The 26,815-nt window shown below is 56.5% G+C and overlaps 13 protein-coding genes across 13 annotated transcripts; 7 read left to right on the top strand and 6 right to left on the bottom strand.

Annotated features, from left to right (window-relative positions):
• Nucleotides 1-309: 309 nt before the first annotated feature.
• On the top strand, nucleotides 310-1,488 carry MKK02DRAFT_34716 (uncharacterized protein; the record flags this gene model as incomplete). The annotated part of the gene is made up of 7 exons (XM_053088999.1): nucleotides 310-356; nucleotides 407-509; nucleotides 561-879; nucleotides 925-1,025; nucleotides 1,076-1,253; nucleotides 1,301-1,409; nucleotides 1,446-1,488. The coding sequence occupies 7 exons, from the start codon at nucleotides 310-312 to the stop codon at nucleotides 1,486-1,488; spliced, it is 900 nt and encodes a 299-aa protein (XP_052943890.1).
• Nucleotides 1,489-1,609: 121 nt separating this feature from the next.
• MKK02DRAFT_17475 (uncharacterized protein) lies at nucleotides 1,610-3,822 on the bottom strand (the record flags this gene model as incomplete). The annotated part of the gene is made up of 10 exons (XM_053085794.1): nucleotides 1,610-1,636; nucleotides 1,695-1,768; nucleotides 1,803-1,897; nucleotides 1,958-2,070; nucleotides 2,122-2,188; nucleotides 2,244-2,307; nucleotides 2,355-2,520; nucleotides 2,581-3,060; nucleotides 3,247-3,364; nucleotides 3,425-3,822. 10 exons carry the CDS (start codon nucleotides 3,820-3,822, stop codon nucleotides 1,610-1,612), a joined length of 1,602 nt encoding a protein of 533 aa, XP_052943889.1.
• Nucleotides 3,823-4,185: 363 nt separating this feature from the next.
• On the bottom strand, nucleotides 4,186-4,863 carry MKK02DRAFT_38782 (uncharacterized protein; the record flags this gene model as incomplete). The annotated part of the gene is made up of 3 exons (XM_053090281.1): nucleotides 4,186-4,286; nucleotides 4,346-4,550; nucleotides 4,603-4,863. The coding sequence occupies 3 exons, from the start codon at nucleotides 4,861-4,863 to the stop codon at nucleotides 4,186-4,188; spliced, it is 567 nt and encodes a 188-aa protein (XP_052943888.1).
• Nucleotides 4,864-5,276: 413 nt separating this feature from the next.
• Nucleotides 5,277-7,750, bottom strand: MKK02DRAFT_17763 (uncharacterized protein; the record flags this gene model as incomplete). Its single annotated transcript, XM_053085837.1, has 15 exons — nucleotides 5,277-5,446; nucleotides 5,498-5,648; nucleotides 5,695-5,812; nucleotides 5,861-5,937; nucleotides 5,991-6,356; nucleotides 6,438-6,473; nucleotides 6,525-6,540; nucleotides 6,596-6,633; nucleotides 6,679-6,789; nucleotides 6,841-6,916; nucleotides 6,966-7,030; nucleotides 7,079-7,123; nucleotides 7,169-7,374; nucleotides 7,422-7,519; nucleotides 7,602-7,750. 15 exons carry the CDS (start codon nucleotides 7,748-7,750, stop codon nucleotides 5,277-5,279), a joined length of 1,722 nt encoding a protein of 573 aa, XP_052943887.1.
• A 248-nt stretch (nucleotides 7,751-7,998) lies between these two features.
• MKK02DRAFT_34713 (regulator of chromosome condensation 1/beta-lactamase-inhibitor protein II) lies at nucleotides 7,999-10,472 on the bottom strand (the record flags this gene model as incomplete). The annotated part of the gene is made up of 14 exons (XM_053088998.1): nucleotides 7,999-8,376; nucleotides 8,424-8,616; nucleotides 8,664-8,755; nucleotides 8,804-8,910; nucleotides 8,957-9,001; nucleotides 9,050-9,115; nucleotides 9,164-9,243; nucleotides 9,291-9,489; nucleotides 9,534-9,711; nucleotides 9,761-9,987; nucleotides 10,034-10,137; nucleotides 10,182-10,217; nucleotides 10,264-10,288; nucleotides 10,337-10,472. 14 exons carry the CDS (start codon nucleotides 10,470-10,472, stop codon nucleotides 7,999-8,001), a joined length of 1,866 nt encoding a protein of 621 aa, XP_052943886.1.
• A 412-nt stretch (nucleotides 10,473-10,884) lies between these two features.
• On the top strand, nucleotides 10,885-12,131 carry MKK02DRAFT_17257 (putative 2,4-dienoyl-CoA reductase; the record flags this gene model as incomplete). The annotated part of the gene is made up of 5 exons (XM_053085762.1): nucleotides 10,885-11,124; nucleotides 11,172-11,291; nucleotides 11,338-11,543; nucleotides 11,627-11,727; nucleotides 11,773-12,131. The coding sequence occupies 5 exons, from the start codon at nucleotides 10,885-10,887 to the stop codon at nucleotides 12,129-12,131; spliced, it is 1,026 nt and encodes a 341-aa protein (XP_052943885.1).
• Nucleotides 12,132-12,888: 757 nt separating this feature from the next.
• MKK02DRAFT_17507 (uncharacterized protein) lies at nucleotides 12,889-14,611 on the top strand (the record flags this gene model as incomplete). Its single annotated transcript, XM_053085800.1, has 6 exons — nucleotides 12,889-13,346; nucleotides 13,395-13,451; nucleotides 13,498-13,569; nucleotides 13,615-13,708; nucleotides 13,757-14,027; nucleotides 14,079-14,611. The coding sequence occupies 6 exons, from the start codon at nucleotides 12,889-12,891 to the stop codon at nucleotides 14,609-14,611; spliced, it is 1,485 nt and encodes a 494-aa protein (XP_052943884.1).
• A 351-nt stretch (nucleotides 14,612-14,962) lies between these two features.
• Nucleotides 14,963-16,364, top strand: MKK02DRAFT_38777 (uncharacterized protein; the record flags this gene model as incomplete). Its single annotated transcript, XM_053090280.1, has 5 exons — nucleotides 14,963-14,986; nucleotides 15,033-15,077; nucleotides 15,125-15,428; nucleotides 15,481-15,985; nucleotides 16,037-16,364. The coding sequence occupies 5 exons, from the start codon at nucleotides 14,963-14,965 to the stop codon at nucleotides 16,362-16,364; spliced, it is 1,206 nt and encodes a 401-aa protein (XP_052943883.1).
• A 763-nt stretch (nucleotides 16,365-17,127) lies between these two features.
• On the top strand, nucleotides 17,128-20,224 carry MKK02DRAFT_38776 (putative MAP kinase; the record flags this gene model as incomplete). The annotated part of the gene is made up of 11 exons (XM_053090279.1): nucleotides 17,128-17,804; nucleotides 17,863-18,105; nucleotides 18,160-18,201; nucleotides 18,264-18,378; nucleotides 18,437-18,593; nucleotides 18,638-18,703; nucleotides 18,755-18,824; nucleotides 18,882-18,963; nucleotides 19,018-19,096; nucleotides 19,144-20,135; nucleotides 20,189-20,224. The coding sequence occupies 11 exons, from the start codon at nucleotides 17,128-17,130 to the stop codon at nucleotides 20,222-20,224; spliced, it is 2,559 nt and encodes an 852-aa protein (XP_052943882.1).
• Nucleotides 20,225-20,677: 453 nt separating this feature from the next.
• On the bottom strand, nucleotides 20,678-22,771 carry MKK02DRAFT_38775 (uncharacterized protein; the record flags this gene model as incomplete). Its single annotated transcript, XM_053090278.1, has 9 exons — nucleotides 20,678-20,755; nucleotides 20,832-20,917; nucleotides 20,970-21,060; nucleotides 21,120-21,214; nucleotides 21,276-21,384; nucleotides 21,519-21,828; nucleotides 21,928-22,025; nucleotides 22,082-22,089; nucleotides 22,264-22,771. 9 exons carry the CDS (start codon nucleotides 22,769-22,771, stop codon nucleotides 20,678-20,680), a joined length of 1,383 nt encoding a protein of 460 aa, XP_052943881.1.
• Nucleotides 22,772-23,286: 515 nt separating this feature from the next.
• On the top strand, nucleotides 23,287-24,348 carry MKK02DRAFT_38774 (uncharacterized protein; the record flags this gene model as incomplete). The annotated part of the gene is made up of 4 exons (XM_053090277.1): nucleotides 23,287-23,387; nucleotides 23,486-23,612; nucleotides 23,688-23,901; nucleotides 23,951-24,348. 4 exons carry the CDS (start codon nucleotides 23,287-23,289, stop codon nucleotides 24,346-24,348), a joined length of 840 nt encoding a protein of 279 aa, XP_052943880.1.
• A 260-nt stretch (nucleotides 24,349-24,608) lies between these two features.
• On the bottom strand, nucleotides 24,609-25,330 carry MKK02DRAFT_38773 (DNA-directed RNA polymerases i, ii, and iii 17.1 kda polypeptide; the record flags this gene model as incomplete). The annotated part of the gene is made up of 5 exons (XM_053090276.1): nucleotides 24,609-24,717; nucleotides 24,771-24,817; nucleotides 24,880-25,133; nucleotides 25,192-25,225; nucleotides 25,286-25,330. 5 exons carry the CDS (start codon nucleotides 25,328-25,330, stop codon nucleotides 24,609-24,611), a joined length of 489 nt encoding a protein of 162 aa, XP_052943879.1.
• Nucleotides 25,331-25,728: 398 nt separating this feature from the next.
• On the top strand, nucleotides 25,729-26,706 carry MKK02DRAFT_38772 (Tim17/Tim22/Tim23/Pmp24 family-domain-containing protein; the record flags this gene model as incomplete). The annotated part of the gene is made up of 6 exons (XM_053090275.1): nucleotides 25,729-25,760; nucleotides 25,852-25,951; nucleotides 26,088-26,274; nucleotides 26,418-26,480; nucleotides 26,554-26,607; nucleotides 26,672-26,706. The coding sequence occupies 6 exons, from the start codon at nucleotides 25,729-25,731 to the stop codon at nucleotides 26,704-26,706; spliced, it is 471 nt and encodes a 156-aa protein (XP_052943878.1).
• Nucleotides 26,707-26,815: the final 109 nt, after the last annotated feature.

Raw genomic sequence — 26,815 nt, 5'->3', positions numbered from 1 at the left:
ATACTCTCTCGGGCTACTCATACTGACTACCTATGGGCACCCAGATACGTCTTACCTCTGTATAGCTTCGCTACAGAAGGGTTGTAAGGCAACAATATGATCGCAACTGCCGGCGGGTTTGTAACCAAGAGACCAAAATCAATAGGAAAGTTTGATCCCGCTAATCAGAATTACCCCACATTCCCCGCGATCGCCAATAGACTCAAGAGACACGCTAGCGAGGTGGAGGAAGGTCCATCAAGAGGTCCATAGTCATCTTGAATCCCCTATCTATCTCGAACCTCGGTACCACAGATCTCACAGCCCATCATGACAGTCCTCACAGCGGAACAGAAGCAGAAGTGGAAGGAAGATGGGTAAGTCAAAAGCGGCGACAAGGCGTTTGCACGAGCTGAACCCATCTCAGCTACCTCGCCATCCCGGACTTCTTCAGCTCCGAGGAGACGAACGAGATGATCACTCGAGCTCGTCAGCTGTTGAACGAATTCGACATCGAAGGTCATCCACTAGTCAGCTTTATCCCTGACGATAGGTCCGATGAACTAGCTGACTATCGCCAGACCACCTTCAAGACCGCCGAAGACGGCGAGCACGTCGGCGACACCTACTTTCTCGAGTCGGGCGATAAAGTCCGGTACTTCCTTGAAACGTCCGCTCTTACTCCCGCTACAGCATCTGACCCTGCCAAGCTTCGGGTACCCCCCGCGCAGGCTGTCAACAAGATTGGCCATGCGCTAGCTGTTCTTGATCCTGTCTTCAGGATGTACACGCTCGAATCGGACAAGGTGCGGGACCTGGCGAGGGACTTGGGAGAGCAGCAGAGCCCAAGAGTGCTGCAAAGTATGATCATCTGCAAGCAGCCCAAGATTGGGGGTTCAGGTCAGTCTGCCATCTGAGCGGAGTGAGCTAGCGGCTGATCAGCAGTCCCGACCCATAATGACTCCACGTTCCTGTACTCCAATCCACCAAGTGCTATAGGTGCCTGGATTGCTTTGGAGGACTGCACGCCGTCGAACGGATGCCTGGTCAGGTTGACATCTTCATTGCTGCTGCAATGCAAAGCTGACTCCTGCAGTCCTTTTTGCCCGGCTCGCACAAGACCGCTCGGATATCTTCCCGCTTCGTCCGTGCTGCCGGCGGTGGGACGACCTTCGTCCCCGTCCCCGGTGTCGAACCAAACGAAGAGTCATGGGAAGATATGCCAGGTTGGAAGCAGGCGCCATGTAAAGCTGGAACGCTGGTGTTGATCCACGGTGGGCTCTAGTCTGCACGAGCTTCGCGGTCAAGCTGACAGATACAGGGAGCGTGATGCATCGCTCACCACCAAATCCGTCGGAGAAGTCGAGGTTGATCTATACTTTCCATATGATCGAAGGAGCAGAGGGGTACACATACGACGAGAAGAATTGGTACGTCGTGAATCCTGCGCATGGCTGATCCTCAAGGTTGCAGCCGACTGAGGCTATGCCTTTCGCCTCTTTGCTCTAGGCTAGCTGTGATGTTGTATATTGATCTTGAGATCTGAGGAGTATGACCAGGTATCTGCGTTTGTACAATGATGTACATCAAGCTAAGACACAACTGCAAGTGCGATACAATCATATGGGTTTCAGTACAACGTGATGAACAGCCAATACTGCTTTCGTCAGCTGTGTTCCTTTCACAACAACCCGTGAAGGTACAAGTATACTGACTTTCTCTGTACCTGCAGTGAGCGGGCTCGTCACAGTCTTTGGCTGGAACATTCTGTCGAACACTATATTATAAGCTAGGGGGACCCATACATGCGCAGAGCAGCTTACGGAGCATGATGAATGTCTTTGCCGCAGATTGGCACAGCGGGTGCGGCATGACGAGTGATGGATTGGTAGGGAATGTCTCAAGCTGACGCAGACATCTGAGCATGGTCAGCTGCTTCGTCGCTATGAGGCAACACTCGAGACAGCTGAAGACTTACCTGAAAGCAACGGAAGGCTGAGGCGGACCATACCGGCACACAGCTTGATGCGCCTGTCTCCATTTCTCATCCAGCAACGCCTGACACCGGGGAGAATCGGGACATTCCGGTCTCTTACATAGTCAGCTAATATCGGGGACAGTGTTCCACGCTGATTGACTCACGCAAGCGTATTCCTTCCTTACGTCTATTGTGCCCAGCTTGAGCAATCGCTCCAGAAACCATGTTCTCCTGAGAAATCAGCTTACCACCCTTGACTTCGGTCTTGAACGATCGGTGAACAAACCGCTGAGACAGCTTAAGTTGTGTCACATCGCTCAGCTCGTCCATCTCTTCCGCATTCCAGGTGGCTGGTCGTCAGCTGGGCTTCTAATTGTGCGGCAGAGCTGTAGCTCACATTGATCCAGTACGAATCTGCTAGCTTCCCTGAACAGCTCTGCGTGCCCGTGCTGCTCCGCCAGCGACAACGCCATGACGGGCTTCCCGGATGCGTGGGTGAGGAGGAAGTGCTCGCATAGCTTTTGCAGGGCAGGTACGATGAGCTTGCAGGCTAGAGCCAGAAGCTGTACCGATTAGCTACGTCTTGCCCCTCGAGCGGTACAAGCTACGCAATTGAGACTTACATTTTCCACGTTCGTCCATGTCACCTTACACTCCAAATGTGGATACGCCCAGAACAGGAAGTCATGGAACGCAGAAGCCGACTCCTCGTGTAGCTGTACGACAGCGTCCATCCGGCTGTCCTGGTCTTTCGGCGTCCGACCAGCGGAGGCGCGTAGACGACCGATGGACGGATCCCGCTTACCGGACGCGATAGAGTACTGGGCGGAGGAGCGGCGCCTGATAGGCCGACGCGGACCCGGCGGCGGGCGAGGGGTTGTGGGTTGAGGAGAAGAGGTGGCGTCGAGTGGTGGAAGGGCGGACGAAGATCGTGGTGGTATGGAAGGAGGCGGAGGGAGGGCGGAGATTTCTCCGAGAAGGGGTATATCCGATTGAGGGAGGTTGAGCGACGTTGGGTCGAGGATGGACAGCGTATCCACCGAGTTGGCGATATCCGGCAGGTCCCGCAGATCTCGCATCACGTCCGCCATAGAAGGCCCACTCTCAATCGCGTCCAGGTAGACACTAGCTCCAGGTCCTAGGCTCCCGCACTCGCTGCTGGCCCTTTCCCCTTGCTCGGCGCTTTCCGTATGCACGTGCGCTACCCCATCATGCCCCTCGGATCCCCTAGCCTCCTCTGAGGCCTGCACTCCCTCCGGTAGGCTAGCCAGGAGCTGTGTCCTTCCGACATGATCTTGGTCCGTATCCGTCCCGGCTGAGATGGACTCGGCGATGATGGAGTTGCGAAGCGAAGGGAGTGGAGAAGCGGATGTTTCGTATAATCGTCTGTCGCTCGTCTCGGCCCAGCTACGCAGGTCAGCTTGCCTTTTCGTCCTTCACAGGGCAAAGACCACTCAGCTGACTCACCTTCCTTGCAGCACATCCTGGAAGAACGGACAAGCGAACCACAGCACCTCCTTATGACACCAAAACTCGTATCTCCCCACAATCACCTTTATCCTTCCCGGTAAAGCCGCATCTTTCCGAAATGTCGGGTGCACATCAAAGACCTCATCCTCAATCTCCACCTCTTCCTGATCCTCCTCTTCACTACTGTCGTGCGCTGGATGGCCGACCGGCGGGAACGAATTGGAAGGGAATCGAGCGCGGTCGATATCGCTACTCGAGCTCCCGCTTGGTCCGCTCCATCCGTTCGCAGGCGCCGGATGACGGGCAGTCCAAGTCGGTGCCAGCTGTGGATGGGCAGGAGAGCGGGGATTGCGCGAGAGGAGGAGGTGAGAGGGGTTCGAAGCTTGGGCGGACATAGCCTAGATGATGGTGGGAGCGAAGAGAAGCTTCAGATCTCGCAACCCTCAAGTCGTTGCTAAAAAGCGCACGGATCTGCCATGTTTCATGTTTGGGACCTTGTGGCGGTCACATGTGGCTACAGCGTCCGTATATTGGGGGTAGATCGCTCGGTGGTACGTAGCGTGGCTGAGAGGGCATTGCGGCGGACAGGCAGTCTAAGAAGGAGCCCCCCAAGTATGTATTCCGGTCGCTATCGACAAAAGAAAACCAAGTTTGACTTTGTCCTCTTCTAAAGGTACAGCAGGGCAGGTGTCTACCACGTAGAAGGCGCGTCAGACCGATAGTATGTGACACAGAACGCCCTACGGCAGAAGCACTGATTATTTCCGGTTCATCGCCGCAAGCACTACGGGCCCTAGTGCCGTGGACCCAATAATTACACCGACTATCGTTCCAAGGACCTGTCGATCATGGGCTTCGCCTGTTCGGTTAGCGCAACATCCGCGGATACTCGACTTCGGTACAAGGTAGCAGACTCACACAAAGCTCGATCCTCCGGCGATTCCTCCACTACCACGCGTACCCTCAATCCCTCACGCTGAGCCAGCGATTTCCACGCCTTATCCATGACTCTGACCCATTCTGCGCGGTCGGAGTTGTCGTACAGGCGCACATCAAAGCTTATGCGAGCAGGATCGAAAGCGGATAAAGAGGGGAAGGTCCTGCACGCAGAAGCCAGGTTGTCCTATTATTAGCACAGTGGAGCCGAAGAGACTGCTGACACTGGGCAAACCCACCTCTCTTGTTTGTGCTAAGATACCAATGGCTTTTTGCTGCGGACCAAAGTTAGGGAAGCCCGGAGTATAGGTGAAGGTGACGTTCGGCGAGTCCGAGACCGGAGGCAGGCGGGGGACCGGAGGTGGAGCGGTCAAATGTGCGACGAGGGCTCTGAGGGACTTTGAAGCCGATAGCGCATCATCTGATGCTTGATAATTCGTGGGATCCCTCGAGGCGGTCGGCTCGGAGGCCGAGGGCCTGGGTTGCCTTGAATCGCTCATGATCGAGGACCTGATGTTGGTACTGTGAACGGAGGAACAGAGTGCGGCCGACGGGGTGCAAAAGGGCCGTGGCGTACGCGGCGTGATGCCGCCCGCTCGTGATGCACGTGGAGCCCACCGCCGATCCGCCGTGAAGCCATTATCTTTACGGCATCGATAAGACTGATAAGCAAGCGTCATGCACGAACCTGGCGTATTTCAGCTAAGACTGGGGCGAAGGTGCAGAGACGGAGGTCGGCTCCATCATCCCGCCCCGAGACTCGAGCACGGCTTTGGATCTCCTATGTGTCGCCGCCAAAACAGAAGGACATGCGAAGTTTCAGCCGAGCTTCGATCGACGGATCCTTTGGGTTTGGACATAAAACACGTCGAGCTGCATAACGCTATAATATCGACTGTCCTCCTCCGGGGGACTAAGCCTCTCCTTTCGGATCATACGTGTAATCCTGATACCGCGGTACCCAGAGCTGCTCTTCTGCCCACTTCCGCCTGTCCTCCTTCGGCACATCGCATTTCGCCACTCCCTCCTCGATAGCCTGGTCGAGCACGGCGAGCGAGACTTCAAAGTTGACCGATGCAGCATCTGAGTCATGTTAGCGAGGGCAGCCGAACATCGGGCCGGATCGGTACTCACCTCCGAAATCAGGAAGAAGCGCCTGTGTATGATCCTTCATAGCCGGTGCCAGTTCCGCTAAGCGGTTCGCACCCGCCACGATCATCTTGTCCGTCATGAATTTTGCTTTCGAGAGGATCGTTCCGCGTCCGAGACCGGGGTATATCAAGGCCTAAGATACGTCAGCAGAGAGGGTGGCTTAGCCTGAATTTACTGACGTTGTTGCACTCAGCGACGATGTACTCCTTGTCGGAGCCCGGAATCTTGACGGGCGGGAAGGGCGATCCGGTCGAGATGAGCGCTTTGCCGTCCGACCACTTGAAGAGGTCTTTCGGTCTGCTGATCAGCTACTGCGCCTGCATAGACAAGATACAGCCGACTCACTCCGCCTCACACTTGCTGATCGGGTTACTGAGAGGGAAGATGATCGGCCGGTCGGTATTTTTCGACATGTCGCGAACCTACAGATCAGCATCATCACCTGGGCTACTCCAGCCTAGCAGCCGAGACTTACGATCTCCTCTGAAAACGCCCCGTGACTCGTACTTGTTCCGATCAACACCGTAGGCTTCACCCTCTTGATTACTGCCGCCAATCCCGCATCTGCCCCTTCCCAGTCCTTCTCCTTCCTCACAAAGTCGGTCTCGATCTCATCCCGAATCTTGTCGCCTAGCTCTTTCCGCAGTAGCCCATCCCTGTCTACCATCCAAAACCGCTTTGCCGCTTCTTCAGCAGACAAGCCATCGTCGATCTTGATGGCGTCTCGGAGCTGGCGAGCGATGCCCATCCCGGCGGATCCTGCGCCGAAGATGACAATGCGTTGGTCTTTGAGCTGAGGGTCAGCCTCTATAGAAGCGGGAGCTTGCCTTGCTCTCCGTAACTGCTAACGCGGCTTTGAGAGCTGCTAGCTGAGATCATGAGCTTGGGCCCATCGAGGGTTCGCAGTCGAGGCAGCGCTCACGGTCACTGCTCCTGTGCCTTGGACATCATCGTTGAACTGTGATCAGCTCGGCCGCCTTGCTACGCGGTGGGCAGGGGCTATGCTTACGACTGAGTGCTTGTCCCTGGTTTAGTCAGCTCGCGCGCAGACTCATGGCATCTGGGGGCATCGGAGCTCACCTGTACTTGTTCAGAAGTCTGTTGGCATTTGACACCCCCTAATCATCAGCGCATGCTCCCTCGGAATCGCCTAGCAGACTCACAAAGTCTTCGAAATGCAAAAGGCAGTTGGGCTGATGTTTCCGAACAAGGCCGACGAACTTATCCACGAAGCGATCGTACTTCTCCCCTCGGATACGCTTCTCCTGGTATCCCTGCGAGAGGTCAGCATATCGCCCCTCATCTATCATCGAGCAAAGACATACGAGATACAGCTCATCCTTGAGCAAATCGTCATTATTGGTTCCCACGTCGAGGGTTACCGCGAGCGCGCTAGCGGGACTCGGACTCAGCACAGGCCAATGAGAGGGACAAAAGGATATGCACTCACTCTATACCAGCTGCAAGGGTGTATATGACCGCTTTAGCGGCTGAGATACCAATACCGCCGGATCCCTACGCCATCAGCTCACTGCCCCGCGCGCTGGGCCTGCTCGAGCCCACCTGATCTCCAATGCCCAGAATAGCCTCAGCGTCCGAAACGACTATCTGTATTGTCAGCTCTACCACACAAGCGCGATATTCAGAGCTCACCAACTCCAGCTCTCTTCCCTCAACAGCATCCAAGAAGTCCTCCTCCATCTGATCCTCATACGGCGCCGATAGGAACAGCCCCTCGGACCTCCGGAAGAGGTGCGAATACTCCGAAATCGCCTCGGCTTCGGTAGGTGTGTAGATGATGGGGTACATCTCGGACGTGTGGCGGGAGAGGAGTGCGTAGAAGAGTGTCCAGTTTTGGGCTGAGGGATCAGTATGGTCCTGGATCATCGGGGGAGCAACCGCTTACATTTCAGACTCTGGAGGAACGAGTTCTTGAGGATATCGGTATCTCTGGACTTGTACTGATCGTACGCCCTCTCGCATTGCTGGTCGAGATTATCGATACTGCTCCGTGAGCTCGAGTCCTTGCATTGGGAAGCGCAGCTGAGCTTGCCCGTCGTCACAGCAGTTGTTGGTGTAACCTCACCCGATGGGTAGCCTTCCTCTGATACCAAACTGGCTCCTCTCTTCCGCCGTGAACGCCGTGCCCTTGTTCCATCGTGGGCTCTGCAGAATCTCTGCGCCGCGGAGACGGCACGATACAGCCTGCTTGGCCATCGTGGTGAGTATAGGCATTCAGAGGTTTTGGCAAGGTTGAATGAGGGATGAGGGAGGAGTTTGGAGATGCTGACCGAAATAGCGCATGCACCGCGCGACAAAGTCATGACATCATCAAGTGATGAATGAAACCTGTCGCCTGTGGCATGTGGTCCTTCTTTCGCCTAGCTAGCGACGCGCAAGATGCGTGGCAGATGGCGCCGATACTGCATTGCTGCCTACTTTGCTATCTTTCGAAGCGTCCGCCAGCACATCTCGATCCAGCATCATTCGTACAAATCCCCATAGTCATCATCGTCCTCCATCTCATCTTCCCCCATCTCGTGCTGCAGCCGGCTCTTCGGCCGCCCACCCTGCTCCTCTGCCTTCCTCTTGCCTCCCGGACTCCCTTTCGCCGACTTGGGCGAATTGCTCCCCTTCGCCGAAGCCGATGCCGATGCGGTCCGCATGCGTGTTGCAGTACTCCGCTTTGCCTTGGGGGCCGCAGCTTTCGCCTTCGCCTTGCTAGCTTCCGCCTGGACGCGCCTGTTCATCGCCGCCGCAGCTAGGACATTGGCCGCCTCGAGCAATGCGACGTCGTCCGCCGGATTCCTTTCCATATCTTCTTGGCATTTCGGGCAGAACCACTCGCCTTCCGGTAATTCCTGCGTTATCAGCTGTGCTCCGCGACGCTGCGAAACTGATAGCTCACGCTCAAGGGAGGATTCAGACAACCGAGGTGGTATGGCATATCGCATCGCTCGCACTCGAGCGGGTCGCCCGTCTTGATCTTGCACACGATGCAGATGTCGGGCGTTCTGACATGAACGGGCCACCGGGAGATTTCTGTCAATGCAGCGTTGGGATGAGCGAGGAAGAGCGTACAGAAGGCCCCAGCAGCGATACTGGCTAGTCAGCATGCAGCTTATTGAGCCAAAAGAATCTAGCGCACTCGATGACATCGATACCGATCAGGCCTTCCAGCTTTGTTGGTTTGGTCGAGGATTTGCCGACTTCTGCTCCGAGACCAAGCTCTCCGTATAGCTAGGTCATCAGTCTGAGCCATGCAGTGACGCAGTTTAAGAGACTCACACAGCCCTGCCCAAATCCGACCGTCATTGTTCCTCCGTCCGGATCTGGCGTGGTCAAGAAGTGGGTACATCCTCCGCTTGAGGCCTTGATGACTTTGCAGCCCATGACTGACCATCAGCTCGTCCCTCCCCAGAACATCTGAGGTCTACTCACTATCGTGTATTGGTTTGAATGAGGTGTAAGGTGCACCATGTGAGCCTAGAAGGTCAGCTCTGGCCAACCCCCTGGTATGATTACCGAACATACCGTCACCCGTATTCTTCCATTTTCCAGCCATATAGTACACCCCTTGTCTGTCGATGACAACCGAGTCTGTCTGATCAGCGGTGGTTTCCAACACTGTAACGATCTATAGCTTACTGGTTGGTCCGCAAACAACCGAAGCGCCCCGAGACAACTCGTTCTTGCCAGTGAAAGAGGGGACAACTGTCGGGACCATACTGCTCGTTCAGCTTGAACTCGCTGGAGAGGTTTGGGGATAACTCACCGGTCCTTCTGATCCTGCAGGCCCAGCCTGGAGTATCCCGCAAAGCCCCAAGCGTACACGTATCCCTCATCATCCAAAGCAAGCGAGTGCTGGTTTCCGGATGCGATCTGCACTATCTTCTTGCCGGATAGACCGCTTACGAGCCGAGCGGGCGACTCAACGTCAAAGCCTATCTTGCCACCTTTCAGCAGCCGCTCGCCTGCCAATCAGCGGGTACATTAGGCTAGGTAAGGGCTGACTCACCAGTCTTGCCGCTACCGACTTGTCCACACTCGCTAGATCCCGCAGCGTAGATCTGCCCCGTGCTGGTCAGGAACAGAGAGAACGAATGCCCCGCTGTCACTTGGACGATCTTGACATCGGGCTGCTTGGACCATGGACCGGTGATTCTGGTCCACTTTGGGACTTCAGGGGTGACTGGCTACTCTTGTCAGCTGACCTCGCACCATTGATAGCTCCCATTTGCTCACCAAGCCAAGCTGTCCAAAGACATTATTGCCACACCCCCACACACTGCCATCGCTCGCAAGCAGCATCATGTGGCTCCGCGCCGCCGCACCGCTTATCCACTTGACCTCCCTACCCATCCCGAGTGTCCTCGGCGATAGCTTGCGAGGAATCTGCTCCGAGATGTAGCCGTTGCCTGGAGCGAAGTGGGAGCTGGGTAGGCGGCCGAAGAGGATGGCAATGCCGTGGACTGGACCATCAGCCTTTGCGGTCAGGATTGGGATGGTGGTACTTGCTGTCGAGTGCAATAGCGTAATTTGCTGCTGGGCCGGTGATGATCTTGACGACTTTGATATGACATATTGATCGCAAGATATGCGGAAAGAGTAGGTCAGTGGAACTGATTGGATCAGCGAAGCCCTCTGGGTACGTTGCATGACTGACGTGTCGGCTGGCCGCTCCTTCTTGCCATTCGTGCCCCTAAAGATAGGTCAGCTCACAGCCGACAACTGGTCAGTAGGCTGACCAGGTGGTGCCTCCGCAAATCAGGACTGCAGATCTCAGTTTCACAAGCAATTATGCAGGACAAGGGGACTCACCTCGACCCCATTTCTGCTCTACTTCCTGAGCTCCTGTACCTGCCTCCACTTCTTCAGGTGAGATCTTCTGGAGCAGTTCTGCTGCAAGCTCTGTCTCGACTGCTACCGAAGCAGATGGTCCGGCGATCTGGCTCATGGCTGCTGCTGTAGTGAAGAGTGAGATGCGAGGTATGCGCGAACTTTTGGCGCGTCCGAGGCCGAAACGCATGAGGTTGAGTGAAACGCCACGTGTTATATGAAACTGCTTACGTTTCAGGCACCGGTTGCAGGCGCAAAGCCATACCCGGCCAAGAGGGAGCACAAGGTGCAGGTGCAGCGCTGCTCCTTCATTGTATCGTCTTTCACTCTTTCACTGTCGCACTCAGGCTTATCTTCCCAGCCAAGACAGCTCATCAGACCATTGTCGGATACTCAAATCCTTTTCCAGTATCAAAGGAACCCATCCCTTGTCCTAACTCGTCCATCATGGCTAAATCCCACTCCGTACGTCTTCCCTCCCATCACACATCATGCGGCCTGCTCCACTCAGGCGCATCGCCTACGCTCTGATGCAGAGCACTGACCTCCACGCCTTCTCACCCATTCATGCAGTCGCGCTGAGACCCAAGCAGAATTCCGAGGTCGCATTCGGAGCGGTCTCCGCTTCCAAATCCGGATTGACAACGCAAGAGGTCCGGGACAAGTCGCTGGCCGGTGTAAAGGACCGACAAGCCAACAGGGAGACGGGTGGGCGGATGAAGGGGAAGGTGGGGATCATCACGGGTGTCGGACCCGTTGCTGGTATCGGAGTAAGTCTTGGTGCCAATTCGGGACCTGAAAATCGCTCATCTAGCAGACGGCGGCTGCGAGGATCTACGCTCGGGAGGGCGCGTCGCACCTTTACCTGCTCGACTTCCAGGGAGAACAACTTCCGCAGCTTGCAGCTGAACTGCAGCAGCACTACCCCACGCTCAAGGTGTGTTTCCCGGTCCAGACTGCTAGGGATGTCTGCTGATTTGCAGGTTACCTGGACTCAGGGGGATGCGGCCTCCGACGAGCACATTCAGAAGATCATCAAGCAGGCGATGGAAGAGGAAGGTCGTCTTGACTTCTTCTTTGCCAACGCGGGAATCTCGATACCCAAGCCGAAGCTCAAGGAGGGGGACGACCCCGCTATTGCCGGTCTGAAGGGTATGGCAAAGGGGATGAGCGGTACCGATGCCGAGGAGTTCAATGAAGTCATGCGCGTCAACGCTCTCAGGCGAGTTATACCACTCGATGAAGATAGCGGCTCAATAGCTGATCATGTAGCGTCTTCCTCGCTGTGAAATACGCTTCCGCTGCCTTGGCTCGGGTCAACCCCGCCAAGGGGAAGACCATTCCGGGAGGCTCCCTTGTTCTCACTGCTTCTGGTACGTTCAATTTGTCTTGACCGTGCAGCTCAGCTTACCCCAAAGTCGCCGGCAAGCTCGCCAACGCCGGCCCTATCCCCTACTCCGCCTCCAAGGCAGCCGTCATCTCGATGGCCCAAACCGCCGCATACGAGCTCACCGGACAAAACATCCGCGTCAATGCCATCTGCCCAGGTCTCATCCAGACCGACATGACCAAGCTCGCCTTCGACTACGCCCGCGCCACTGGCAAAGAGCACCGCATGGGCACGCTCAACCCTTTGCTGCGACAGGGACTGCCGCATGAGGTGGCGGAGCTGGCGGTCTGGCTGAGCAGTGACGAGTCGAGCTATGTCAATGGGCAGGCGCTGTCGGTGGATGGAGGGCTGACGGGGAGTATGCCATACATCCGGGCGAAGATGTAGCGGGGTTGCCTTCATCTCGGTCTTGTCTCGGTGGCGAGTTGTAGGGACGAAGCGGGAAGGTTCTCTTGTACTAGTTGTCAATCTCGATGTCAATGATGTTCTGCCTGGACTTACGGTCTCATTTCACGACTCAGGACTCGTTCCAAACGGCACAGCCTCTCGACTGCCATCTGACTGGCGTGGGACACGACACAGAGTAGATCTTCGCCAACGTGCGATTACGATACATTCCCCATAGAAAACTATGTATCAGCCGTTTACGGAAAGCGCTTTGACGCTAACATCGAGCTTCGGCGGCCGGGCACACCAATCGCCTCATCTTCTCACCTTTCAGCTTGCCACAACAGAGCTTTCAGAACAGCCCAAGGCCCGTGGAGATCCCGGACTCCCCCGTCACCTCGTGCTCAACCGCGAAACTAGGCGGGCTGGCTAGATTCCAGCTCCGCCGCCGAGACATCTTCGACCGAAGGAGGTCTCGTCTCGTGACTCGTCTCACATCGTTCGATGTCAACTCTGGGTCTCTGCCCGTAGCTTCGCCATCTGCTCGAGTCCTGCCTACACTCCACCAGTGGACTGCGCTATGAGGACTGAGGGGACACCATTATCGACAGCTCTTCCATCGCCCGCCAATCCAGGCAGACCGTCCTCACCACCGTCCTTTCGGCATCGGCGGAGCGCGTCCAAGCTAGCGACAGCTAATAGTCCCGACTCCACCTGTGCCGCTCCCTCAACCTCATCTCAGCTCCCCTCATCTGCTATGGCGCATCCCACTCGCCCAGCCGCGGACGCGCAGGCGTGCATCGGCCGCGCAGCAACGGCAGCATCAGGTTCGACCTCCCAACCTAGCTCATACGGCTCCACTGCTCCCTCACTCCTCGCCGATTCAGGCGGCGCCTCTCCCGCAGCCCTCAGCTTCTCTTCGGACCCGATCACACCTCCCTCGGCCGGGCAAAGAAGAGGCACCATACCAGCCCATCTGCAGGGATGGAAGCGGGAAACGGTCTCGCGGCGATCATCAATGGAGAGCGATATCTCGCTCGCGGAGGAGGGCGAGGCTAGCCCGTTGTTAGCAGAAGGAGGAGGAGGGGAGGAGGAGGCGGAGAAGTGGTATCAAGGACCTTTGTTCACAGCGGGAGTCAAGTTGGGGTTGCTGTTTTTGGCGTTTGCGGCGGTGGTTGCAGGGACGTTTTACTACGGGATGCCAGCGGTCGATCCGTGAGTCGCCTTATTCGATCCCTATGGGGAGGTAAGCTGACTCCAAAGTGAAGATAGACCAGTACTCAAGCTGCCTCGATCATTCGCGGATCTTCAGGCATTAAAGTGAGTTGACAGTAGTGGGGAACGCTGGGCCCAGCTGACATTCTAGTTCTCTCTTCCAGAAGTATAAGCAGGAGTATCCATACCGCCTACTGGCGGGTGGTGCGGTATCTTACCTCTTGTACGTACTCAGTCCCATGTGGCATCAACTTTGGCTGACCATCAGCGTACAGACATTCTCCCTTCCAGGATCGATGTACATCTCTATCCTCTTTGGAGCGGCATACGGCCTCCTCTGGGGTCTGTTCCTGTCGTGCCTCGTAAGCTATAACAGCCTTATTGGAGCATTCCCTAGCTGACTCGCAAAGTGCGACTCCCTCGGTTCCGTCCTCTGCTATACCGTCTCCTCACTCCTGGCTCCTCCACTTCTCTCGATCCCCTTTTACCGCGCCAAGGTCGAAACATGGCGTATCAAGATTATGGGCGACCCCAACTCCAACAAAGCTGTATCATGGCACGACGTTTTCACATTCCTGCTCATCCTCCGAATTAGCCCATTCCCGCCACACTGGGTGTGCAACTGCGTCGCTCCTCATCTGGGCATCGGCGTGGGTCTATTCTGGGTGGCTGCTTTCTTTGGTGAGCTCATTCACCGTCAAATTCGAAAACGCAGACGAGCTGACACGGTAGGAATCATCCCCATCTCTGTCATCCACGTTACTATTGGTTCCTCCCTCGATAGCATGACCTCCGCCGCGGACTTTCACATCCTTTCCGCCCGGAACGTCTTCGGTCTCGTCGCCGTTGTCGTCGCCGTTCTCATCCCCGTCGGGCTCAAGCGGGTCTTCAAGCAAGATCTGGGCGATCTCGACAACGCTGAGGCGATACTCGCTGCTCAACAGATCGAGGACGTTCAGATCGTTGTTCCTGCTGTACATACGTACGGCGCGGTGGGGGCCGATGCTGACCAAACGATGGGCAGGCGGTACGTCGCCGTGGATTCGGGGATGGATCTGGCGGGCCCGAGTGAGGGGGATGAGGATCTGTATGCTGCGCCGGTCCGGGGGAAGGGGAAGGGGAAGGTGGTGGAGATATTCCCGAATATCACAGAGGAAGCTGAGGAGGACAGCGGAGCTGGGCGGACAGTAGCGGTTGAAAAGGTCAGGACGGAGGTGAAGGGGTATGGGGCTACGGACGTTTACACGCCAAGAGTGGCGCTGTGATCCAAGAGTCGGTATGTACATCTATCTAGCCATGTAGCTTATCTGTCTTGGTGTCCGGCGGTGAAGCTCGGTAGTGGAGAGGAGTACTGGTAAGTCTGATACGAGTGACAGGAGGTCCGAGCGGATCGCCGTGCCTGAAAATCCGTGTGGAAGGTTGATTGACCAATTCAACCTTGAGCTCACTTGTGATCACTCCACTCTTACTACCTTATTCGCACTGACAGACCATACTCAATATGCTGACATGGACATGCGACCGCGACGCCTGCAAGCGAGACTCCTTGCCCTACCGAGGAGAATGCCGAGATTGTCATAGACACCTGTGCGCTGAACACGTGATTGCCCCGCATCATGCCTGTCTTGATCTTGATGCGAGTGCCTTCGACCCATACGTACCTTGCAGACTGAGCTGACCGGACAGGATGATACAAAGAGCGCCTTGACCGCCGAGGCAGAGGCGAACGAGGTCTGCCTGGCAGCGTTAGGGAGCGGGACTTATGCTGACTGCTTCAGCTTGCGTCACTCGAGATCGAACTCAACGCTATGGACCTGGAAGCGCAGGCCGCCAAGCTCCATCCCGGAAAGACCAAACCTCTTGGACGCATCGATGCCCGCTCGCTCGCCATGGGCGGTATGAACGTCCATGTCCCGATCGACTTTGAGGACGGCACGAAATGGCTCGCCAGAATACGGCAAAAACGGTTCGACTCGCCTCCTCCTGCCATCTCTCGGACCATCATGGAGAGAGAGATATGCACCATGCAGGCGCTCAAGCGAGCGGGGGTAGCGGTTCCGGCCGTACGCGTGCCTCAGGACAGTAAGTCCTAGTCGAGCGTCCTCAAGTCGGCGAGGACTTTGCTGATCTTCAGCTGGAAGCCCGGCCAATTTCTTCTTCCTCGACTTCACTCAGGGACGCATGTGCGGCGCACCATTCACCTCGGACTACCTCACACCAGAGCAGATGCGCGCCCGTATCACGTCTTACGCCAAGACCTCTGCTCAGATCGCCAATGTCTCTTTCACCGGTATAGGCAGTCTTCAGCCTTCCAAGGACGGCGAACCAACAGTTGGACCCCTCATCAGCCTTGACTTCTGCAGTAGCGCATATCCTCACTTCCTCGGACCCTTCCGTACCAACAGGGAACGTTATACAGCGCTCATCGACGCCACTCTCGATCAGCTGCGGGACGGTGAGGGGATTAGGAAAGGATCAGAGGGGATGTACTATACCCATCTCTGGCTCAGGGACCTGGTGCAGGGGATAGAGGAGCTTGACAGAGAGGAGCCGACGTACATCAAGCATGCGGACGATAAGGGGGATCAGGTGCTAGTCAATGATGAGCAGGAGGTTATGGGCATCATTGACTGGGAATGGTGAGTGCTGCTGTCTGGCCATTCTGGGAGAGACCGTTAGCTGACTGAAAGGGCATACACCGCACCCAAAGCCGAAGCTTTCGCCGCTCCTCTCGCCCTCGTCAATATCGACGCCTTCTTCAGCGGATCTAACGACCCCTCAGACGAAGAGACACAGCTCGCACATGCGTACGATGCCCTAGGCAGGGTCGACCTCGGGGACTGCGTGAGAGGCGGCAAGCTGTACCAGCGGCTTGATCAGTGTCTGGGGCGCCAGCCGGATCTGGTCATGTTGCAGGCGCTGGGCGAGCTGCTTAGCGGGAAGAAGGGGCATGAGGGGGATCTAAAAGAGTGGGTGGGCAGGCTGAAGGCGAGGTACGGGACGGGTTGGGCTGGCTGAGGGGAGCCCGTCTCGATCATAGATACTACCAGTCGTCGGCAAATCTATCACCGAGCGTGTCATCCCGATGACCCAGTAAACCAAGTGGCGGACCATATTTGTGAGGCTCACCAGTTCTCAATTACTGTACCACACCTTGCCAATGCCGTAAATTGCAGGTGCAAGCTTGATTCGAGGTCCGCATTCCTCGCTCTCCAACAATAGCACGACCACCTTCTATCCTTCAGACTCCATCACTACCGCTTCATCATAGAGAGCGCACCCAGCGAGATCTTCTTGAGCGTGCTGGCTAGACGACGGTCTCGCTTGAGATTGCCATCGGGGCGGCAGACACCTCCCAGTCCACTCAATATTCGCGCTTCAAGGCATTCTGCTCGGACGTCTTGCACGAAGCGATATAGGGATTTTGCCGGGCACGCCGTATCGCATATCAGCTGGTGACGCGCTCTGTGTGAGCACGCGAGTGTCTATTGCGTCAAAGGCGGATCGCCCACCACTGGCATAGCTGGGAAGGACGGGATCCAACGTGCGAGAGCAACATCCGCCATTATCTCTTACCGACTGAGACACTCTTGGCCGATCTCTCATCCACGATCCACTATCCGGAAGGTCAATATTCACCTAGATCTCGGTTCTTATCAGCGCCGAGCGGATCGACGGGAATTTCTGGCCTATCCTGGCTTGATCAGACCATCCCCACATTATCCACCTTATCGCTCCTTCCCCCTCTGCATTCCGCGCGACTTTGCCAAAAACAACGACAATGTCATCCCCGACCACCTCCACCCATATCAGGCCGATCCGATCCCCCACCCCGCCATCTGGCTCCTCCACCCGACCCATGATCCCGCGCTCCCAACCCCCTCGCGCGCACTCTGGTCCCGCCTCAACGTCGACGTCCACCTCCACCTCGGCCGCTTCGGCGCCACACCGACCTCCCCGTCGGCCATCTATCGCTCAGGCGCACTCCCAACCCATGTCCACCGCTACTTCCGCCTCCAATTCCACAGACACCTCCATCTCCACTTCACATACCGACCCCTTCCCCTCCTCTTCCCGACCACCCGGGAGCGCCGCCACACCGGCAACGACCGTGTCTTCCCAGCCCCTGTCGAAGAAGACGCGGTCCGGGTCCGCTTCCTCCTCCTCTGCGTCGATCTCGGCGCTGAATCCGCTGTCTGCGCCAGCACCGCCCATCCTCGCTCCAGCGCTGGCCTCGCTGCAGAGCTCCGCACATGGTCTGAATGGGATGCACAGCAGTACGCTGCTATCGCAAGCGGCGAATGGGCCAACAGGGACACCGCAGACGGGTCTGGGAAAGATGGCGGCCGCGGCAAAGGCAAGATCGGAAGGTGTGGGGATGCGGAGAGGGAGCGAGGCGGCGGCACAGCAGGTGGAGGAGGAGGGGCATCCGCTGAGCGAGAAGTCATTACGAGCGAGGTACGTACCTCTGGCTGAAAATAGCGATGAGATACATCAGACAGCAGCTGATACTTAGCAGAGACTATCAGACCGTACACACCCTAAACCGTCTATTCCACCTCCCCACCCGCTGGCGCCTCGTCCGACCGCTCGGCCAGGGCGCATACGGTCTCGTCATCCAGGTTCAGGACAGCTATACCGGAGAATTCGTCGCTGTCAAGTGTATCACCCGGGTCTTTGATAAGGCCATCTTGGCACGAAGGGCGTTGAGGGAGATTACGCTGTTGAGGCATTTTGGGGAGCATGAGAATTTGACGGGGTGAGTCTCACTAGCGGCTCCTGGGTAGGATCGTCAGCAGTAGCTGATGTTCAGACTGATCGATCTGGATAATGTCTGGGACGGGTACAACGAAATGTGAGCTTCATTTTCTACTCCAGCAGCTACATGCGGAGATGTCATAAGCTGACTATCACCAGATATCTCTACATGGAACCCATGGAGGCAGATCTCCATCAGATCGTCCGCTCAGGCCAGCCTCTATCGAATACGCATATTCAATACTTCATTTACCAGCTCTTGAGAGGTATGAAGGTACTTTATGTCCAGCTGTGCAAGTCTCGGCTTCGGGAGAGGTTAGCTGACCACACAGTACATCCACTCGGCAAATGTCATTCATCGGGATCTAAAGCCCGGGAATCTGCTCGTCAACGCGGATTGCGAGCTCAAGATTTGCGACTTTGGGCTGGCGAGGGGGTATCGCCCATCTCAGAATGGGATGGAAGATGGCGGACTGAGATTGACTGAATGTGCGTCTTCGACTCAGCTGAATGAATCCAGAGCTGATCCTTAGATGTCGCGACGAGATGGTACCGTGCTCCCGAAGTCATGCTGTCAAATTCGTCATATACAACAGCTAGTAAGCTGCGTGGTCTCAGAAAGTCTGAGAAAGTTAGCTAACGTGATGCAGTGGACGTCTGGTCAATAGGATGTATCCTTGCGGAAGTCTTAGGCGGGAAACCCCTCTTCAAGGGCTCCGAGTAAGTTACTATAGGCCTGATTATGGTTCTTCAGGTAGACTGAGCTGATCGATACAGCTATGTGCACCAGATCAATCTCATCCTTGGCGCCCTGGGATCCCCGGACGAAGATACGCTCGTTCGAGTAGGAAGTGAGAAGGTGAGCTCTATGTGATCGTTTCGGTACGGACAAGGAGCGTGGCTGATTTGCTAGGCCTGTGCATATATGCGGACATTACCGCGATATGATCCGGTTGCATTCAAGACGATCTTGCCTGAAGCAGATCCAGATGGTCAGTCTTCCACAGTAGATGGTCCAAGAGATCCGCTTACCCTTCAGCGATTAGCCTTCTCGACCTCCTGCTCCGCTTCGACCCCGACGCTCGGGTCAACGTCGTCCAAGCTCTCGAACACCCCTACGTCGCTACCTACCACGACGAGTCCGACGAGCCGGCCTGCCACGCCGTCTTTGACAAGTGGGAGCAGGTCGAGTCGCTCGAAACTGTCGAACAGCTCAAAGAGGCCATCACGAGAGAGATCGAGGAGTTCCGGGCGGAAGTGCGGTCCGAGACGATCGAGGAGGAGGAAGAGGAGCTCGAGGAGGCTGAATGGGTGTATGACTACAACACCGCCCCTGGCGAGGGCGGTGTCGCGTCGACTACTTCCCCAGCCAAGATGGGGGACCTGGCGCCTGGCCGCCGGCACGACTATGCGGGGTCAGAGTACGGCGTCTCGCCCCGGACATCGTCGATGCCTCTTCCGGCAGGCCAGCGATCTCCCGGAACGCCCCTCTCGGTCTTCTCGGACGACTCGTCCAACCCCAACACCCGCCCTTCCACCGCCGGGATCGGGACAGCCGGCATAGGCGGACCTGGGATCGCCTCGGGCCGATCATCCCGCCGGACCTCAACGCACAGTATGCACGGCCACCGCCGCCCCAACTCGTTCCTCTTCTCGTCGGGATTCGGGGCGGGCATGACGCCCATGTCGAGCATGTCGGGCATTCAGCCCATGACTGTCTCGGCGTCTTCTTCGGGCGGTATTGCAGGTCCGCCGGGTACGGTGGGAGCGGCGGGAGGACTGGGACATGGCCGGACGGGGTCGTTATCGTATGCGCCACTCGGAGAACAGCCGCAGCGGCCCGGAAGGCGAAGTAGGGCGCCGAGCTCTACTATGCCGGCGGACTTTGCGTCGCTCCGCCCGCTTATAAGACAGCTGAGTACGCTGGGGATGGATGGGACGGGCGTTGGTGGGGAGAGGGACGAGTTGGGCAGGAGAGTGGGCGAGGTGCCGCCCATGAGTGTCGGTTCGAGCGATGCGCCGCCGAGCGAGGTATGTTCTTATCATTGCGCGATCGAAGTTGAGGTGATGAGCTGATCAAGCAGGCTCCGAAATCTTTTGCTCCGCCCGAGGCTAAATAAGGGATGCAGGATCTAGCTTGACACACAGGCGTGCAATATGGAAGCAATACCTAGGACTTGTGGCCCCCATGCTATGCGCTTACCCCTCCAGCGCTGCAGCGGCGACCAAGGAAGACCAAAGAACGAAGCATATTTCTAACATGACCAGATCCCACGCGTATTCTGCTTTTGGCTACCTCACTAACTCTGATTCTGGAAGTCTGGAAAACAAGAGAGAAAAGAATAAGGTAGGGTAATGTAGCGCCCCAAGAAAGGAAACGAAAGTAGGATAGAATAAACAGGTCAAAAACCACTAGACACGAAACGATCCCTCCATCCCCCCAGCACATGCTGGTCGACCCCTTCGACGACTGCGCCGATTTGTGTCCTCACCCCCCCCCTTTTTCTAGCCCTCCGCTCCTCCTTCTGATATCCCCGCTCTTTTCGCCTACCCCACTCGCGACCACGCGACGATCAAGCGTCAACGTCCATACCGTTCGCCTTGGTATCTCCGTTCTTCGCGCCTAGGTCCTTGTCAATGACCAACTGCCACTAAATGATATCAGCCTCCGACTCGAGCGAGTCGATGATACAGTGGGACATCTCTGCAGAGGAAATCAATACTCACGTCCTTCATCAACTTCTCGGCGCGGGTGGTGATCTTCAGCTCGTCGTCCTTGGGTATGGTCGATATGGCCGCAATCTTCTTCATGACTAACCTCGTCAGCTACTGGTCCGAGCGATAATCACGGGTCGAAAAGCTTACCCTTGCCGATCTTGGAGTATGTCAGTGCATCTGTTGTCATGCCCTTGTACGCCTCGATATCCTTGAAAAGCTGGTCGTAGCCTGGCATTTCCTATACTCGATCAGCCTGGATTCCTAAACCCCGAGCCAAATCGCAAAGACCCAACTCACATCTGCCTCTGGGAGCGCCTTGCCGAGGAACGCCCGCTGCAGCTTGTGGCGCCAGTCCTTGACCTTTCTGCATTCCGGGTCATTTGACAGTGGGTCTGGGCAGTCAGTATGGCCTTTGGCGCTTTTTTTTTCGACCTGAAGAGGGACAAATCTTACCATCGTCGTCGGCTGCCTGGTTCTCCACAGCAGGCTTTGATTCAGGTGCGGCCTTTGACTTGGCGGCCTTGGGCTTGGCGGCCTTCTTTGACTTGTCGGCGGTCTCGTCCTGGATATCAGCGTCGACCCAACAGGTGAAAGTCGATGATCTCTCTATGCCTTGATCCCCATTCCATCCCGTCATCCCTGATGTCCTCCTTGACTCATCCCGAATAGCTTGAGCCCCCTCACATCTGCACTCACATTCTTCTTCTCAGTCTTTGCCTTCTTCTTACTCCCCTCCTTCCCTCCAGTCGCCGCCGCCTTCTTCCTCTTCCCACCCGTCACAGCTGCCTCCTCACCCTCGTCCTCATCCGCCAGCTCATCCACCTCCTCCTCGCCCTCCTGCTCCCGCTGCACAATCTGCGCCTGTCCCTCGTCCCACTCGGTCGGGTCCTGGGCGGTCTGGTACGCCTCGCGCAGGCCGCCAGTGGCTTTGCGGTGGCCCGATTCGAGGTAGGACGAGATGTCGGAGGGGGTGAGGGAGGTGAGGTCGCGTTGGTTTAGCCAGGAGCTGGGGATCAGCTATGCTCGCAAGGTTGAGAATGGGTGGGAAGGGATGAAGAGGTCTGTAGCGCTGGTGTGGGTGGGATATGAAAACGGGGACACTCACTAGTCTCCAACGGGGAAGTACTGGACGCAGAAGATCATGGGGTTCTTGTTTGGGCGCTGGGCGGCCACTTTCCGGGGAAGGGTGTCAGGGTCGGCAATCTTAAAATATCAGCTGAGTCCGCCCGAACGCTCCGATACCGTACGAATCAGCTTACTCGTGCGGCTGTATATGAGAAACAATAGAAAAGCCTAGGTTAGCTTGGGTCCACTGACGAATATGCCCCTACTCCTGATCCCTCCCGCGCATACTCTCGCCCCGCCTCGCCCTAACGAGCCTGGCACCGCTCGATATGCCACCCATATTCTCTCACCCTTCAGAGACTGAAAAGCCACTCACGCCACGCAGGGTATCCCTTCAGCCTCGCCAACACGATATCCCCAATCTTAAAGTTCTTCTCCGCCGCCGGCGCCGCCTTTTTGCTCCCTCCCGCCGCCGCTCCGCTCACTCGCGGCTTGGCCGTCTTTGGCGCAGCCTTCTTGGGCGCCGGCTTTGCGGCCGGTGATCCAAGCTTGGTACGCGAGCTCGTCCGGGTCTGACCCTTCGATTCGGGCGCTGATGCAGCTGCGGCGGGTGCGGGTGCCGAGGCGGCGGGTGCCGCGTCGGTAGACTCGGCAGCGTGGTCTCCGTCTCCGTTCCCGTTCCCATTCGTCTTAGGATCCTCAGCAGCGTGGTCCCCGTTCGTCTTGGGCTCCTCGGCGGGTGCGGCCTCTGACGCGGCGGGCGCTTCCTTCTCTGCTGCCTTCTCCTGAGCCGCAGCAGGGGCGGGGGACGCCTCCTTGGCGGGCGCAGGCGAGCCAGCAGACTGCTCTTCGACAGGCACGGCAGAAGTCTCCTTATCAGACATAGTCTGCACAGTCAGCATAACGCCCTGATCCGTACATTCCGGGTGAGGAATCTTACCGGCAGGATTTGTTGATGGTCCTGATGAGGTACGGTATGCAGGTGACGGCCCGGGAGTGAACCTTTGGGGTGATGTCAGCAGGTGGATTAGTGTGGGATTAGTATAAGACGCGTAGGGGGACGTACCTGTGATATGAGCTGATATGAGGTAGAGGTACAAAGTGTAAATAGAGAGAGAGAGGGAGTCGCGCGGGGAACAGGCGGCAGGGAAATACCGCGTTCGGGTAGCGGTGGCGCACGGGTTACGACACTGCCACTTTCGGCTTTCCGGAGAAATCACGGTACAACGAATTAGGCGCGTCTCGGAGTGGCGACGAGTCATGTGCCTATTGTACGCTTCGATCCCGCTAGATAGGCTTGAGTCACCCCGGTCCAGCAGCCAGCAGCTCCCTTCCCTCACGCATCGTCTATCGACCAAAGCTCTTATAATTATCTCCTATACCACACCCTACAACAAGTATGCGATCGACAGCCTACTCAGTCCTCGCGGCTGCTCTGCTCGCAACAGCGACATCAGCATTCAAGGACTCGTCTCCGCTCCTCATCTGGTCATCGAATGAGTGAGTCCAGATGAGCTCCATTCTTACCTTGCCGCTGAACGCTGCACACGCGCAGGCCCTGGACATCGTGTTGAAGAGCTCGAGCTGACAGGATGTAGCAAAGAGTCACTACGGGAAGCCCAGGAGGCTTTGACGTCGGGCGTGATTGCGGCAGACGAGATATATCGGACATTACCCACATTGGGATGTGAATGGGACCGGGTCGTGGTGGTGCACATGGACGAGGTAGGTCAAGAGCTCGTCGAGACCCTTTCACTGATCAATCGACTGTATACAATGACTCTAATGCTGATGTGCCAGTTACATCACTCTCACATCCCATCACTGAAGATCGCGTCCGCTGCCGATCTGCACGTTCCATACCTGATCAACCCGGATCGACCATCGCTGGACGGAGCGCTGGGGGAATGGGCTCAAATATGCGGGGCTGAGATCGTGTCGTCCGACTCAGGTGTGGAGGGCGGGAAGCAGATCATTCGGGTCGAGGGCGGCAAGTCTTCCTTGAACGGAGAAGGTACGTCTGTCAGCTCAACGCCGACCGATTACCATAGCTGATATATTAGCCCTCGCAACGTTCCCATCCGCAGACCTCACAATCCTCACCGGAACCCGCCCTGTTAAGCGTCAGCAGCCCGACGAGCTCGAACGCCCCTTACTCTCCGTCACTTCCTCCTCCTCCTCGGCACACCGCCGCCCCACCCACACCGCCTCGTCCTCCTCCACCGCCTCCCACCCTTCTTCCACGCACGGCAACTCCACCACCGTCTCCAAGGACGCGCCACTCTTGGACCGCGTCCAGCTCCTGACTACGCCAATCATCACAGCGCTGCTGATCTCGCTGTTGATCTTTGTGCCGGTGGTGATGTTTGGCGTGTCGGCGCTGGCGGGCATACAGGTCCCGCCGAGAATGCTGGAGATCGGGAAGGGGATGACAGTCGGGAAGGACAAGAAGGACCAGTAGGAGGGCTTCGCTTTAGAGTAGGCCTGTATGCAGATATCGGCATTGTCTTCAGCCCCAGTACGGCTATCCGCTGCACTGAAAAGCTCAGGGACAAATAGCTCTGTACGGTCGAAGATAAGATTATGTAGTGAGGACCTATTATACATACACGCGGGGTAACCATAGTCAAACCAGCTTAGGACCGCGCAGGAGCTATCCCGCTTTTCCCGCATCCCCGTAACCCCTGCGGTGTTCCATATCATCCCGCCTGTTCGCGCCCACTACTTCCGCATCAACAGATACACATTCTCTCCCACGACCACATTCGCCAGATGCCGGAAAGACCCCTTCAATGCCATCAGGAGACCGCCGAACGAGAAGTACGCCGTTCTACCCAGAGTCAGTAAAGTAATGCCCTTATCCTTCCCACCGGGGGAACTCACGTTTCTGCGTTCTCCCCGCCCTTGCCTGAGTCATCGAATTTGTAGATCTACACCGTCAGCTTCTGTCTTATCGAGGGAATTAGGCGCTTCCACAGGCCCAGGAGCTCACCTTTCCAAACATCACATACTCATAATCCGCCGCCAACCCCTGATCCTCACTCCTCCATAACTCCTTCTTGACCCGCTTTGCCCCACCCGCTGCCGCTTCTTCTTCCTCGTCGTCTGCGCCCGCTTCTTCCGGTACGAGATTCCGTGCGATGGCGAGGGAGAAGATGTCGCCTTCGACGAGTGGGTAGAGCTCATTCGCAATGTCGAGGGTTAGGGACATGGAGAGGTTGTTGGATTGGGCTATTATTCTTGAAACTGATCACATCAGTACGAGCATGAGCATAAGCAGAGGCCTGTCAGAGTATGAGCGCACCCCGGTCAAATTTCTTGCCATCCTTGTCGACATCCTACTTCATCAGCCCTAATTCGGAGAGGGACAGCTACAAGACGGGAAGGCTGAAGCTCACGCTGACGGTGAACCGGTCGTCAAATATGATGTTTGTCTCCGCCATTCTGATGCTCTGCTCTGGCTTCGCGGGTAGGGGTCAGTGATATAGGTGTGAGAGAGATGTAAGCTAGAGGTGGACCTTTCTGAAATCTTGCGAGCAGCTTGTCCAGCCTGGGTGGTGTTTCAGAATTCAGGCACACTTTGCTATCTGATCCTCCCTGATTAGATTTCCTCTTTCACCTTGACCTCCAAATCGCTCCGAGAGCTTTTTGCCGCCTACAACTAAACCTGTCACAAGCTATATCCCGTCAAGCCACTAAGCACACCGACACCAGCCTACTCTACCAGGCTCGAGAGAATCACATCAATAGTCAGATCCCGATTTGAAGCTTGACTTCGACTCCAGTCATCGATTATCTGTCAGACAGCTCGCCCGACGCCTCCACCTACCCTCCCTCCATCATGTCACACGGTGATCACTCACGAGACCCATGGTGCGTGTACTGTCTTTGGGATTCCTCATAGATCACCCGGACTGTAGCCGTTGGTGCGCTTCTTGCTATACGTCCGATGCTGATTGGGTAGTCCCTATGTCATTCTTAACGATTTCGGCGGGGCCTTCTCCATGGGCGCAATAGGAGGGGGGATATGGCACGGTATCAAGGGTGCGAGAAATAGTCCCAGAGTAGGTCTACTCTCTATCTTCCGGCGATGGACATGGAGCAGCGATCTGCCGGTCAGGTCATTCGCGCCGGCTGTGCTTGGAGCGCAGCCAGCCACCGTTGCTCGGCAAGGTGGAGAGACCAAGCTGATCATCTTAGGGAGAACGTCTGATCGGTTCGGTGTCTGCTATAAAAGCACGAGCACCAGTCCTCGGCGGGAACTTTGGGATCTGGGGAGGACTGTTCTCATCCTTCGATTGCGCGGTGAAGGGGTACAGGCAGAAGGAGGATCCGTGGAATGCGATCATTTCGGGGTTCTTGACGGGTGGAAGTTTGGCGCTGCGAGGTGAGTCTTTCAGCTATTTTGATGATGTGAAAGTAGACGAGGGCATCATGGGCACGAGAATGGGCGGGGAGGGAGTAGGGCTGGAAAGCTGTCCTTGGCGTTCAATATTTGGGCCTCGGCGGACCTTATGCTGACTTGTGCAGCTGGACCCAGATCAGCATTGGGATCAGCTATCGGTTGTGGTATTCTCTTGGGTGTATTCGAGGGTGAGTACCTCTCCACCCAGCGGGATCTGCCAGTCCCTCGCCTGTTTTGGACCGGGCCCGTGCTGATCTGCAGGTGTCGGTGTAGTCATGAGTCGAGCATTCGCACAGCCTATTCCTCCTATCCCACGTGAGTCTATCTGCTGGCCGACACTCGATCGAGATTCGCGAGACATCCAGCTGATACAGCATAGTACCGGAAGCACAAGCGAGTCCTGCGATTGCTTAGTGCCCTTGTTTTCCCGCCGATCTGCCACCCCTCATATGCATTCTGGTATTTATAGCAAGAAAAGGGTATCATTGGGGCTTACTGCATGATCGAGCTGTCCAGCACTTCG

This window comes from Dioszegia hungarica (genome assembly GCF_025882075.1).
Source record: "Dioszegia hungarica strain PDD-24b-2 chromosome Unknown MKK02contig_16, whole genome shotgun sequence".
Taxonomy (NCBI): Eukaryota; Fungi; Basidiomycota; class Tremellomycetes; order Tremellales; family Bulleribasidiaceae; genus Dioszegia; species Dioszegia hungarica.
This window is presented reverse-complemented; position numbering and strand designations above follow the sequence as displayed.